Source organism: Ceratotherium simum, chromosome 5 (genome assembly GCF_057802395.1).
Source record: "Ceratotherium simum simum isolate JZ-2026a chromosome 5, ASM5780239v1, whole genome shotgun sequence".
In the NCBI taxonomy this organism is placed as follows: Eukaryota; Metazoa; Chordata; class Mammalia; order Perissodactyla; family Rhinocerotidae; genus Ceratotherium; species Ceratotherium simum.
Window position 1 is genome coordinate 50,786,352 of NC_141904.1, and position 14,201 is coordinate 50,800,552.

General features: G+C 48.1%; 2 protein-coding genes across 3 annotated transcripts in view; both read right to left on the reverse strand.

The window, feature by feature from the left end:
• Positions 1-6,744: 6,744 nt before the first annotated feature.
• GPX1 (glutathione peroxidase 1) lies at positions 6,745-7,884 on the reverse strand. The gene is made up of 2 exons (XM_004443966.3): positions 7,584-7,884; positions 6,745-7,310 (listed from the first exon to the last, which is right to left on the reverse strand). The coding sequence occupies exons 1-2, from the start codon at positions 7,827-7,829 to the stop codon at positions 6,951-6,953; spliced, it is 606 nt and encodes a 201-aa protein (XP_004444023.2). The 5' UTR covers positions 7,830-7,884; the 3' UTR covers positions 6,745-6,950.
• Positions 7,885-9,339: 1,455 nt separating this feature from the next.
• The window catches only part of RHOA (ras homolog family member A), a 57,906-nt gene continuing 53,044 nt past the window's right edge, over positions 9,340-14,201 (reverse strand). For both annotated transcript variants that reach the window (XM_004419697.3, XM_004419696.3), the window contains 2 exons: positions 11,543-11,673; positions 9,340-10,605 (listed from right to left, as the gene is read on the reverse strand). In XM_004419697.3, coding sequence (XP_004419754.1) covers positions 10,432-10,605; positions 11,543-11,673 — 305 coding nt within the window. In that variant the 3' untranslated portion in view covers positions 9,340-10,431. The remainder of the gene's footprint in view (positions 10,606-11,542; positions 11,674-14,201) is intronic.

The window sequence follows — 14,201 nt, forward strand, 5'->3', positions numbered from 1 at the left end:
AAATTTTGGAGCAGAGACAAAATGGCTGAGGGTGCTTTACACCCACAGTGGTATAGCCCAGAGACCTATTAGTAGCATTTCACTGGAGAGGTAGCTATGAGGGAGGAGAGAAGAAACAGGAGACCGTGTTCAGTGTTAGGGATGGAGGACGGAGAGCTGGCCTGGTGAAGGTGTGGTAGGTCATTTGAATAGATTTACAATTTTTAGGTTGGGTTTTGGCTAATTTCGATTAATTTGCACACCCTGGGACATCCATCACACACCATCTGGTAACAGACACCTGTTGGCAGTTGGGTAGGTAGCAAGGGATAATGAGTTTGGAGTTGAAACTGCCTTGAATGACCATGTAGCAATTAATCCCCTGCAGATAAGTTATAACCATGTGATAATTCTACATCTGGGGAGCCAACCCTGACAAGTGCCTTTCTGTGAAAGCTCTTTGAAATTGTTAAAGATGTTGTCAAATGAGAAACACTACCGTTAGTCCTGTTATTTATGGAAAAAGAAAGGTGGGTTACCGACATTACTTCAGAACCTACATTAGAGGGTGTCTGCTTCCCTTTTCTTTTTTTTTTTTTTTTTAGCAGTTTCTCCCTACCATTTATGACATGGGTCAGAGTCTTAAGGAAGTAGAAGTACGACAAGTACTCAGCACCACTAGAAAGAGGGACAAAACCTAATTATAAAAATGAAAAAAAAAGAAAACTTTGGAAAATCTTTTTAAGCCTGGATCTCTTCAGTGCTGTTAAATAGCTATAAAAATAGTGCACCAATTATGAGTAGCTCCTAAAAATTTGTATTAAGATTACAAAGTGCCACTAGTTAAAACGCAAGGAATAAAGTGAAACTTTATAGTCGGAAGATCAGCATTATTTTCAGTTTTAAAACTTTTTTAGTGAGTTTCATTCATTTAGTGAGTTAAAAATTGAGAACTAGAAACAACGAACATCTTTCTGTGTTCCCACTATTATGGGAGTGACCTGCGGATTTGGCAGGAAATGAATTCAATGATTCAGCTCTGGAGACACCCTGGCCCCAGGGCTGTGATCTCTGGCCATTTACCCTAGGAAGAGGTGCAGGCCTAGTAGGGCACTCACTTTGCCCCATCACCAAACCCCAGAACTGAACAACCCACCCGTTGCCATGGGATTTTGGGCCACAAGAACAGGAAAGAACGCAGGAAGGGATATAGAGGGAACAGGCCTGGCTGATTGATCACATACTGCTTGATCTTGGACTGTGATGATCTAATTGAGGGTTTGTAATGTCTGGATCTGTGAACTTCAAGCTTTACTTTGTTCCAAGTTATAAAATTCTTGCCTTGACTGGTACTGTGGCTTGCTCTACACCTGACTGGAGTTGGCCCTCCCAAGTCACCCTTGGTCCACATTTGGCCAGCAGAAACAGAGCACATGTGACAGGAGTCACAAATATTGGGCACCTTTTGATTAAAGGTGGCATCAGGAGAGAAATATTTTTGTTTTCTTCTTGCCTGTGCTTCGTTAACCTGCCCAGGAGACTGAAAAAGTAAAAAGCTCTAGAAGTACATTTTGGAAGAATTAAACGTCTCATCCGTGACATTATAACCTCTGTTATATAAGGATTAGGTTACTGAGGAAGGTGACAAAGGCAAAAACCTGAACCAATCTCACAGAGTGGAAGTGGAATCAACTTTCCTATGTTGGAAATTCATACTGTTGGACAGATTCCATTCTGGTTATGCCACTGTTGGTGGCCAGCCCTGACTGGGCAGGGAGAGCATGGCACCCTGGGCCCAGGTGTGGCTAGTGTCTTCTCTTCCTCCTCTAATTCTGTTACCATCAATGTCTTAACCATAAACAAGTATTTAGATGTTAATTATGCATGTTCGCCCTTTGCACACAGCAGATTCTCAGTAAGCATTTCTTGGATGAAGGAATGAAAGAACTATCCAGATACTAGTCATTTTTTCATTTGACTAATAACCTGTTATATGCTCATAGTCCCTACCCTCCAGGGGTTCACAGCCAATGTGGTTGGGGAAGATGTTTTCACATGTAATTACAGTGTTGTATGTTGTGTGATAAAAGTGCTATAGGAACATGGAAGGTGATGCTGCAGACCTTTGCTGGGAAGGAAACTTAAGCAACTGGTGTAGGGAGCAAAGGCATGCTTTGCTTAACATTCCCTTTGGCTTGCCTCTGGGAATGCATGATGAGTCTGCAAAGGAATGCTCAGGGAACCAGGGCTTCTTTAGATTCACCTACACGTACACAGACATAGTCACATGCTAGAGACAGAGGAGGCTGGGTTAACAGGTGTTTCCTTTGCAGGGAGACTCCGATCCCCTCCACTTGCCTCCCTGTGGAGCCAGGTGGTCTGCAAGACTGTAGGACACCACCCACAGTGGTCTGCACATGCGCCTGGATACTGCTCAGACTAGGCATTTGGATAAATTGGGCCTGTTTTGTGGTCTCTTGCCCTGGCTTTGCTGGCCACAGCTTACACTAGACCTGGGTGGAGTTTCTGTCTGCAGGATGAATGATGGAAAGGCTGCTGGGCCCCTGCCCAGCACATCACCATCATGTCATGTCAATCTCAATGCTTCTGGATGCAAGTAACAGAATACCCACCAGCAAGTGGCCTACCTAGATGGTGATTTTTATTTTTGTTTTCTCACCTGACAAGTCTGGAATTGAGTTCTTGGGTAGGTCAAAGCTGAAGGATATCAGGGCTCAGAGTTTCCTTCTCTGTAACCCCCAGGGCCAGGGCCCGTGTGACTTCTCTCATTTGTGCTCTCAGCTCCTGATCCAGTAGTGCCTGATGCGAGGCATGTGTCCAGTAACTTGTTGACCAGCTCGAGCTGGGCTTTATTTTAATGCCAGCCACATTTATGTTAGTGTGTGAAAGCATGCTCTTCCAGCCTGCTTGGTGATTGTAATAACAAAAACCTGCCAAATTCAGAGTTCTCTGACAGGGATCCCTGCCCATTCTTTTTTTATTATTATTTTATTTTTTTCCCCCAAAGCCCCAGTAGATAGTTGTATGTCATAGCTGCACATCCTTCCAGCTGCTGTATGTGGGACGCGGCCTCAGCATAGCCAGACAAGCGGTGTGTCAGTGCTCGCCCGGGATCTGAACCTGGGTCGCCAGCAGCCTACCCATTCTTTATAAATCCATGCTGTGTTCTCTTGGGGAAATCTTTAGCCAGTATTTTTTATTCAGTATTATACAAAAGTTAAAACTTATAAGGTTTGGGCCGGCCCTGTGGCTTAGCGGTTAAGTGCGCGTGCTCCGCTGCTGGCGGCCCGGGTTCGGATCCTGGGCGCACACCAACACACCGCTTCTCCGGCCATGCTGAGGCCGCGTCCCACATACAGCAACTAGAAGGATGTGCAACTATGACATACAACTATCTACTGGGGCTTTGAGGGGAAAAATAAATAAAATCTTTAAAAAAAAAAACTTATAAGATTTATTAGGGTGATCAGGCCAGGAATGCTTCTCTGAAAATAAAGTTGCTTTAAATGTTGTTTGTGGAACTACATTGAGACAGAATAGGGAAGTCATCTGATAAAGGGCTAATTGCGCAAGATGTGCCTGACCAAATTTTATCAGATTTTTTTTTTCAGCTTTACTGAGGTATAATTGGCAAGTAAAATTATAAAATATTTAAAGTGTACATCGTGGTTATTTGATATAGGTATACATAGTTTTATCAGATTTAATGTTTGAAAAAGACAAAAGGAAAAAACCAGCATTTCTGGAAGAACTGCTAAAATGGAAGCATCTGGACCTAGCTGAGTAACAGTAGGGCCCATCCCTTTCTCAGAAGGCCTGTAGCTGAAATGCTGCTGCCTGCTCCCAGATCAAGCAGTGTCCTGCAGCCACTTCTTCCAAAGGCTAGGGCCTCAGGGAGGCTCACTAGGATTCTTTCACTTTTACTTGTTCATTTGAGCTGCTGATTCACTATGGGGTGGGGTGGGTGCAGGTCAGAGCCAGTAGCAGTTACATGGTTGAATGATAAAGAATGTGTATGTGTGGGAGTGTGTTTCTGTGTGTGTTTGTATGTGTTGGGGGAAGAAACCCAGTTTCTTGGGGAGGAAGATGAAGTGTTAACTGGCTTTATTCTGAGTCTTCCTGAAGAAGAGAGAGTTGGAAAGGACTTTCAGTTAAGGGAGGCAGGCAGCTTGAAGTCTGAGAAGGAGTATTCACCAGCCAGGGTCAGCCACATTGGGAGCTCAGAAGTTCCCTTCCCTGGCAGCCCAAGGCATAAACTAAGAGTGGGTGAGGAGGGCTGAGTCACTAGGCAGCCTGGGGGAAAGAGGTTGGAGTCAGTTTGGAAAGCCCTGGGTTCCTATGCTGGAGTCTAACCAGAGCATGGCCTGGGCCACACTGACCTTTTACAGGAAAGAGGAGAGTTGGAGCAGAAAGTCTCTCTTCATGGTTCAGCTGTAGGTCACTGAGTAGAACTCTAAGTCCCCAGACTTTCCAAATAAGCATCTCTGGAGGTGGGCCGTGGAACATAGGATTGAACAAGCACCCAGGTGATTCTTGGGCACTATATGTTTAGCTCCTAGAACGGGACCTGGTACATCTCTGGCACTTGGCTATCTGGCTTCAGCTCCAGCTGCCCCCCTGAAACTGCACTTGCTGGGGAACACTTAATCCACAAGCACTTGTCCCAGCTAACTATTCTTTATGAATGTCCCTTCCCTCAGCTCCTTGACGCCGTCCTTGTTCCTTCCAATTGTGCCTCTCTGCCACCTGACCCAGAATAATTATGAATCCATAGGCTTCAGGTCTAGGTCCCCTGATCTTTTTCTTGCCACTCTCCCCAGGTGACCTTATTCTCTCCAATGGTTACTTACTGCCCCTTTAGCTAGACCTTTGTCTCCAACCCATACTCTTTTTCTGAGCCTGTTGTAACCACCTGCTCTAGATATCTTCATCTGGATGTCTCATGCACCACATCTGAATCTGAACACATCCCCTTCTCCCAAAATCTGCTCCTGCTTGTGTTGTGCAACTGTCAATGATGCCACCTTCCCACTTCAGGCCCTCACACACTGTAACCTCTGCCTGTCCACCCTCCACCAGTTTGTTCTTGGGTAACTGCTTCTTGACCTCTCTTCAGCTTCACTGTCACTTCCTCCAGGAGGCAAGCATGATCCTCCCTACTGGGCCAGGCCCTCATATATTATCAAAGTACCCTGTACTACCTCATAGAACTAAACAAACATGCTTTTGGTAATTATATATTGTCTTTCTGCCTTCCTGAGGTCTGTATTCCTGGCACGCAGCAGAGCACATGGCACAGGACTGAATGATGAGTGTTCCAGTAAGGGAGCAAAGGGCTTTTAGGGAAGAAATGTAGGCTTTAAGGAGGTCACAGATGGCCTGGGTATACCCAGATATATCCAGATGTATAGGTTGCTATTATTCATTCCAGGAGTCAGATTTGGAGTCTACAAACGATCCTCAAAGAGCCCTGGCTCTGTTTGAGTGGAAAGTTTTTCACTTTATATTAATTGACAGACATTTGCTGATGCATGTCATATGCCAGGCCCTGTGGGCCCTGAGGAGATGGATAGCCCCAGTCCACCTCCTAGACTCTCCCTCTCTGGGGAAGCAGACCAGTCACTCATAGATGCAATCAAGACTCCTGAGTTCTGAGAGGAGCACAGGTAGGGTGGGTACACAGGGGTCCAAAGGGGAAAAAGACAGCTCTGCCTTGGTCACCTCAGAGGGGACTAAAAAGCTGAGGTGGAGAGGCATTGTAGCCAGAGGGAGGTGAGCCTGTACAGAACTTCTGATGATGGAGAGAGGGAGCCAGAACAGGTGCAGAGGGCCCATCATCCCTTAATGACCTAAAGGCAGACAGAAGGTGAGGGCGGAAGCAGCAAAGATTCCTGCTTAGAGCTAGAGGAAAAGTTCTTGCGAGCTGGTTAAGACACAGAAGGGACTTGAGCTACCAATTTGAGCATGAATGCTGAGACCCCAGAACCTTTGGCCCACATTCTGCACTGGGTGACAGTGCCAACATGTATCTGGGTTCTTATCTGCCTAAGCAGAAGCTGCATCCAAGCCCTGCAGAGTCCCTTGTACTGTGATAGGAAGGCTCCAGTTCTGTCTCGAAAGATTATTGACAGTAGGGCCAACAGATAGAGAGGTTGCACCTGAGCCACGCCTGAGACGCAGCAGCTGGCCTCCAAGATATGTTCCTACCTTGAACCTGATCACACAGTTCCCACTGTTAAGTATCGCTCAGGGCATGGTCAGAAGTGCCAGTTGTATACTCTTTGCAAAGTAATGGGAAAAGAATTTGTAACATTGCATGAGCTTCCAACTGTGTAAAATGGGCTTGTGTGGGCCTAACACTTGGAGAGGCCACAGACTGAGTGTGAGAGGGAGCTCATGGTGTTATTTTTCGTGAAGGTCATTTCATGCCCAGCAACTACTCAGAAAGGAGAGGCCTACTACTGGAGTTAGGCAGTCAGCCCCTGACTTTTCTTCTTTTTAGAATAAGGACTTTCTTTTGTAACAGGGCTTCGGAATGGCCCTACTGCATGTCCTGGCAGAGGGAGAAACACTGGGACAGGAGCCAGGCTTCCCACATGGGAGACTGGATTCCACACACTACAGACAAAAGGATAGGAAGTTCAGGCTTGGCTAGGGTTAGGGCCAAGGAATGGGGGCTTAAGCTCCCAGCCCTGACAATGAAGTTAGTAGAGAAGGTTCCCCAGCTGACACTGACACAGGACATACAGTTCTGTTGACACCTGGCACTTTATTAGTGAGAAGTTGTAGTCTGAGAGAGGAGGCTGGGATAGACAGGACAGTCGCCCATCTCAGAGGATTTTCCTGGACATCAGGCGTTCCTCATGCAGGTTTAAAGGAAACACCGTCATGGATGAAATCCCCAGAGGACAGCACTGTGACTGCCAAGCAGCAGGAGTAGAGGGGGCGCCCTAGGCACAGCTGGACCCCTGGGTCAGCAGGGCTTCAATGTCGGGCTCGATGTCAATTGTCGGAAAGCGGCGGCTGTACCTGCGCACAGGCACACCGTCCGGGCCCACCAGGAACTTCTCGAAGTTCCAGGCGACGTCGTTGCGGCACACTGGAGACCAGGTGATGAACTTGGGGTCGGTCATGAGCGCAGTCGTGTCGTCACTGGGCGCTGGCAGAGCCTCCCGCAGGAAGGCGAAGAGCGGGTGCGCTTGTGCCCCATTCACCTCGCACTTCTCGAAGAGCGTGAAGTTGGGCTCGAACCCGCCGCCGGGTCTGACGTACTTGAGCGAATTCAGGATCTCTTCGTTCTTGGCATTCTCCTGCGGGAGGGAAGAGCAGCTGGGACCCTGGGCCGCGAGGAGGGGAAAACTTCTGACCGCAAACAAGTTTTTCGATGAGTCTCCGGGCTGCTGCCCTTCCTGCACAACCCCAGGGCGGACCTGAATCCCAGCCGGGACGAGCGCCGGAGGGAAGCAGGCCGCTGGCCCACCTCTCCGCGCCCAGAACATGCAGTTGCCAGGCCGGGCGGACGCCCCGCAGAGGCTCCTAATCCCGGCTGCACGCCCACCCCCGCTCCGCCCCGCCTGGCGCACCTGATGCCCGAACTGGTTGCATGGGAAGCCGAGCACGACCAGGCCGCGGGGCCCAAGGCGCCCCTGCAGCTCGTTCATCTGGGTGTAGTCCCGGACCGTTGTGCCTCAGAGCGACGCCACATTCTCGATGAGCAACACCTTGCCCCGCAGGGAGCCCAGGCTCACGAGCTCCCCGCCGGCCAGCGGGCGAGCAGAGAAGGCATACACCGAGCGCGGGGCCACAGACGCGAGATGAGCGGCAAACATGGCGTAGACGTCAGAAAAAAAAAGGACGAACTGCCGCCTAAGAGCCGAGGACCTGGGGGGTGCCTCCTTTTAACAGGCAGGCGGTGGGGTCACGTGGTGCAGGCACTTTTCCGCCGGGTCCTCCCCCCTCGGTCCCGCCTCATCCGGCCTCCACCCACCCTCCGCGGGTGACCTGCGAGGCGAGGCGGGAGGGTGCGGCCTGGCCGGATGCGGGCACCGCCCAGACAGTGCGAAGCCGCCAGCACGTCTGATCCGGCCCAGGCAGAACAGCGCCGGCACTGGGGCAACCGCCCTAGTTACCCTGCCCAGGGCCCAGGCCCAATAGGGCTGTGGATTCTTTTTTGGTGAGGAAGATCAGCCCAGAGCTAGCATCCATACCAATCCTCTTTTTGCTGAAGATGACCCGCCCTGAGCTAACATCTATTGCCAATCCTCCTCTTTTTTTTCCCCTTTTTCTCACCGAAGCCCCAGTAGATAGTTGTGTTATAGTTGCACATCCTGCTAGTTGCTGTATGTGGGATGCCGCCTCAGCACCGCCAGACAAGCAGTGCATCTCTGCGCACTGGGGATCCGACCCGGCCGCCAGTAGCACCAGTAGCAGAGCGCGCGCACTTAATGGCTAAGCCACGGGGTGGCCCCGGCTCCAGATTCTTAAAGGTTTTTCAGTTAAAGGTTGGGGTCCGGCCCCAGGAGACTGGGCAGCAACAGCAGCAGGTGCTGCTCATAGCCACACACCCTCCTGGCCCATGCTGTGTTACTACTCTTGCAGTATGTATCCTATTGTGGCCAGGTGCACAGCGAGTTGTGACTTGCAGTGATGGTGCAGTTGGCAGCGGCTGCCAAGGCAAGTTCTCTGTGCCATGAGGCTCTGTGGTTCTAGGAAGGTTACGCTGGAGGAGGGTGGGCGATGCTGGTGCAGCAAACGGCTCAGGCTCCAAAAGCCAGCTCTTTCTGACTCATTTCCCTGCATTCTGGGGCTGCCTAGAGCGTGTTAAAGTCCAGGTTTTTGGTCTCCCTCTCCTTTGACACCCCCCTTGCAGCACTGCCCTTACACAGGTTTTCTCCAGGAGCCGCTCAGGCCCTGCCCCTGGAGTGGAGCCCAACAGCATACAGGGCTGAGTGGACTCAGCTGATTTCGGGCCATCCTCCATACCAGCCAACTTCATCTGGAACTCAGGCCTGGAAGTAAAAGACCCTGAGAATGGATAGGGAGTAAGAGGAAAACATCACACTCCTGAGATTCATCCAGAAGAATGCTTGGAGTGCCCCTCACGTCTCCTCAGTAGGCTGCATTCCCCGCCCCACCCCACTCTGAACTTGAATGTGACACAAGATAATCATTTTGCCCTTCTTGGGAGGGGACAGGTTACTCCCAGACCAGGGGAACGGGGGTGGGGAAGGGGGTACGGGGACAAGTTTACTTTGCACCCTGAAGGAACCTTCCAAGATGAGCTAGGCTGAGTCCATCCTCCCGCTCCCAGCCCTGGAGAGAGCAACACAAACACCAGCATACAGGAAGTTTAGAAAACTGCCTTTATTCTATTAGTAGTTGGAAAAATTAACTGGTACAGAAAAAAAGTTTTAGTCAGCTGGAGAGAAGTGAGACATCGAGTGCCAACCAAGAGAACTGGTGGCTCCTCTGGGAGGGAACCTGGATACAGTGAAGAGAAAGAGCACTGTGAACTAGAGCCAGACCCTGAAGTCCAGGTGAGGCAGGTTATGCCACTTTCTGAAGTGTCTAAGTGCCTCAAGCATGAAACCAAATTCCTATTTACTCAGCCCAGCTCTGGGAAGGGGGGAGTGGGATATGTGGGGCTGAAAATGGGTGATATGGCCATCTTTTATCAGAGAAACTACCAGAACGGGAATTTTAAAAATGAATTTTCCATCTGATTTTATTTTCAAATACACTTTCTTTTTTAAAAAACCAATACACTTTCTGCAGGGATGACAAATAGTATTAGGAAATCCAATTATACAAAAAATACTACATCTAGAGTCTGGGGTAGATATATTTATTTTTGGTAACATACATTAAGTGGCACTAATTACACAGTAACTATAAGGTAACTAACATGAAACCACAGAACTGTAACTTTGCCACAGCTGCTCATGGACTTCGGCCTTTCTGGCTGAGCACATTTTCAAAAAACTGGATGCCCACTCCAGAGCTATGCCAATGAAATCTGTTAAGGAGTAAAGCTCTGATGTGGTGACTCACCAGAGTACCTTGCAGCTGAGAGATGACAGGCAGGACATGTTAGTTATAAAGTAGTTACAGGCTAATTCACAAACGTTACCAACTGTTTCTCTTTCTAGAAAGAAGCAAAAAGTTAAGAAATTCCTTGAATTAGTGCCTGATGTGTCAGGTGGGAGTGCAGAGGAGGGCTGTTAGAGCGGTGTCAGAAGGACCCCAGAGGGTCAGGTGGGTTGGACATCATTAATAATCATGGTTGGCTTCTAAATACTGGTAGCAAGATGACTTCTGATTTGTAATCTTAGGTAAATTATAGATAAATGAAAAAGGCCAGTAATCATACACTAAGATTAATAAACAGCACTTCAAAATTAACCGCATGAGGGCTGTGCTTGCAGCGGGGTTTCACAAGACAAGGCACCCAGATTTTTTCTTTCCACGTCTGGCTTGCAGAGCAGCTCTCGTGGCCATTTCAAAAACCTCCCTCACTCCATCTTTGGTCTTTGCTGAACACTCCATGTACCCAAAAGCACCAATCCTGTTTGCCATATCTCTGCCCTCTTCCGGTTTTACCGGCTCCTAGCAAAGAGAAAAAGAGCGCTTTCAGTTAACAGTGTCACACACATATAGTAAACAGGTGCAGAGTTCACTCAAATTCAGCTAAACGACTTCTTTTCAAAGCTGCCAAACTCCCAGATTTGAGTTGTCTTATGAAACTCATATGCAGTGACTCCCCTCACCCCTAATATAAAATCCCTATCAAACAAGCTCTTCTCTGGGAAGTAAAGAGAAAGAAGGGAGAGGCCAGAACCTCTGGAAGGTTAAGACCCTGGAGAGTTAAGGAGGGAATCAAGGGCAAAATTACTCCAACTGTCGATTTAGCATAAGCCCTTGGGTCTTCCTATAGTTAGCTTCACAGAGGACTGAATGCTCAATGGAAGGAAATAGATCCTGACCTTGACATTCAGAAAGAGAAACTTCAGTGGGTGAACCTGGGCTGAAGACCTCAAGGCACTCCTCCTGCAGTGGGGAAGCCTTGCCATTGGGCCACCTGGCTTCTCAGAAGCCAAGATGCCACCTCTATCATCACTAATAAAGGCATCAGGGCTCTCTGTCTGGACTCCTTGACTTCAGGATTTCCCAATCCTTCAGTTGCCACCAATTTATCTTTGGCCTCAAATATACCAAGGTAATAACTAGAGAGGGAAATCAAAAGCCTGATAAAGTTCCTGCATCTGGAGCATTGACTATTGCTGTGATGGTCCCTTCTCAGGCAGGCAATCCTTGGGGATACAGCACTACCTCACAGGAGAGCTTCTGTCTCATACTAGGGAATCTTAGGGACCCTCTGTGCAGGCCCCAGTCAATGAGGGCTGGATGGACAGAGAGAGCCTTCTAGTACTCTCTCTGAAACAGCTTGGTGGGTGAGGATTTCTGCTGGGCTCCCTGAACCTCCAACCTTGGACCCCAGGTTCAAGAATGCTACAGGAAGACAGAGCCCCGCCCCAGACCATGCCTGCTTCATCTTGGCTAGCTCCCGCCTTGTGTGCTCATCATTCCGAAGATCCTTCTTGTTTCCAACCAGGATGATGGGCACATTGGGACAGAAATGCTTGACTTCTGGAGTCCATTTTTCTGGGATGTTTTCTGAAAGAAGCGAAATGCACATAATTTAGGGATATATACAAATCTAAGAAGATGTGAAGAATCTCCAAGGGCCCTAATTAAATTGTAAAGAAACTACTTCAGAAGTATGCTGGACATTTAATGGAATTTTACGAGTTTCAAAACTAAAGAAAAAGGCAAAATCTAACCCCCTTCCCTTGAGCGCAGAATCATCAGCTTTTCTCAGTCCCCCCAAGGAGCTCAGCTCCTCTGGAGGTGGGACCCAGGCAAAGGCTCTAGAAGAGCAAAGGATCCAGAACACAGGGTGGTTCCACAGTGGTGCCACTGGCCCTATGCAAGGAGGCACCCCATGGGCCATCCCTGTCGCTGCTGGCAGATGATTCTGACCACAGTTTACAGAAGGAGTCCCCATTCTGGGCTGGCCCAGGATCCATATGATGTCTCTACACCTTGCTCACAGACCCTCAGCATGACGCCCACCCTGTGGGTTACTGGTATTTCAAATGGCTCTAGTGACTTTTGAAAATGAGTGATAACCAGCTGTAGCTTCTTGCCAATACTATACTAATTTAGAAAGGCTGGATGTACATCGTGGTAGACAAGCGGCCCAGGTTCAATTTCCCACACCTATCACCTTGAGCATCTCATTGTCAGGGATGATTTTATAAAATGGAGATAACAGTAATACCTACCCTATGCAGGGTTATTTTGAGTTAATACATACAAAGTACTTAATATGACAATCATTTAAATGGTACTGACTGTAATTTGAGACTGTATTTTTTTTTTCTTTGTGAGGAAGATCAACCCTGAGCTAACATCCATGCCAATCCTCCTCTTTTTGCTGAGGAAGACCGGCTGTGAGCTAACATCTATTGCCAATCCTCCTTCTTTTTTTCCCCAAAGCCCCAGTAGATAGTTGTGTGTCATAGCTGCACATCCTTCTAGTTGCTGTATGTGGGATGCTGCCTCAGCATGGCCAGAGAAGCAGTGTGTCGGTGCACACCCAGGATCTGAACCCGGGCCGCCAGTAGCGGAGCGCGTGCACTTAACCACTAAGCCACGGGGCCAGCCCCCAAGACTGTATTCTAGAAGTAAACTGTTCACTCTGACGTCAAGACAAATTATCAAAAGGCAGGAGTTACTTAGAATATGGAAAGATGCTCTGTCTTCTGGCTGAAAGACCACATCAAGTGGAGAAGCTACATGAGTGAGGTCAGGAAACTCTTGTAATTCAATGCTGTACTCTTCAGCACACAAGATGGACAACTGACTGCTTCTTTCTTCCTTTGCTACAGCAGCTACAGAGTTGATTATATCACTAATGTGACAACTTGAAACTCAAAGCCTTATTCTGGAACAAGGAGGTTCCCAAGAAGTGCAGCATCCCAGTTTTCAGAGCAATAAAGAGAAAAGGGCCAGCATACCTAATGGTGAAGCCAAACACCTTCAGTGCTGAACCCTGCTCTCACCTCTGCATCGCGTGGTCAGTTTTCAGTTCAGCTGCAACAGTGATCACTTTTTTTTTTTTTTTTTGTGAGGAAGATCAGCCGTGAGCTAACATCCATGCTAATCCTCCTCTTTTTTTTTTGCTGAGGGAGACCAGCTCTGAGCTAACATTCATCGCCAATCCTCCTACTTTTTTTTTTTCCCAAAGCCCCAGTAGATAGTTGTGTCATAGTTGCACATCCTTCTAGTTGCTGTACGTGGGACGTGGCCTCAGCATGGCTGGAGAAGCGGTGCATTGGTGCGTGCCCGGGATCCGAACCCGGGCCGCCAGTAGCGGAGCGCGCGCACTTAACCGCTAAGCCACCAGGCCGGCCCAACAGTGATCACTTTAAAACTCTTTTGTTAGACATCTGTACTGGCCTCCCTCACCTCCTTCAGGTCTCTGCTCAGAAGTCACCTTTTTAGTGAGGTCCTTGACCATTTTCTAGTCAGGCTCTAAAACAGCATACTACCATGGCCCATTTCCATACTCACTTCAACAAATGTCATTTGTAACATTTGTTGCTATTGGATTTACTGTTTTGGTTTTTTTTTATTTACTGTTGTTTGTGCTCCTCTGTCTTCCTTCATCTAGAAGTTCCATAAGTAGGTGCTCAATAATTACCTGCTAAATACATGAAATTATTACTCCAATAGCCCCCCAACCCCCTGGAATTCAGGACATGTAAATTAATATGAATTTCCTCTGTCTTGTCTTCACTTTTCACGAATAATTTTAAAACTTAATTTTTTACTTTTTAATTTGGTGATGGTAATCACCTATAATCTCTCCCACCCCCAAAGTAATCTGCTCACACTGCGGCACATCACTTTACATGGATTTATAGTGGGGTTTCTGGGGGGCCTTTGGGAACTCCAGAAAGCTAGAGAAAAGGAATCCTTGTGATTTAGATCAGGGGTCAGCAAATACAATCTTGCCTGGAGTCTATTTTTGTAAGTAAAGTTTTACTGGAACATATCCAAGCTCATTCATTTATGTTTTCTATGGCTGCTTTGGTGCTACAACAGTAGAGTGAGTAGCTCTGGCAAAATTCAGTAGT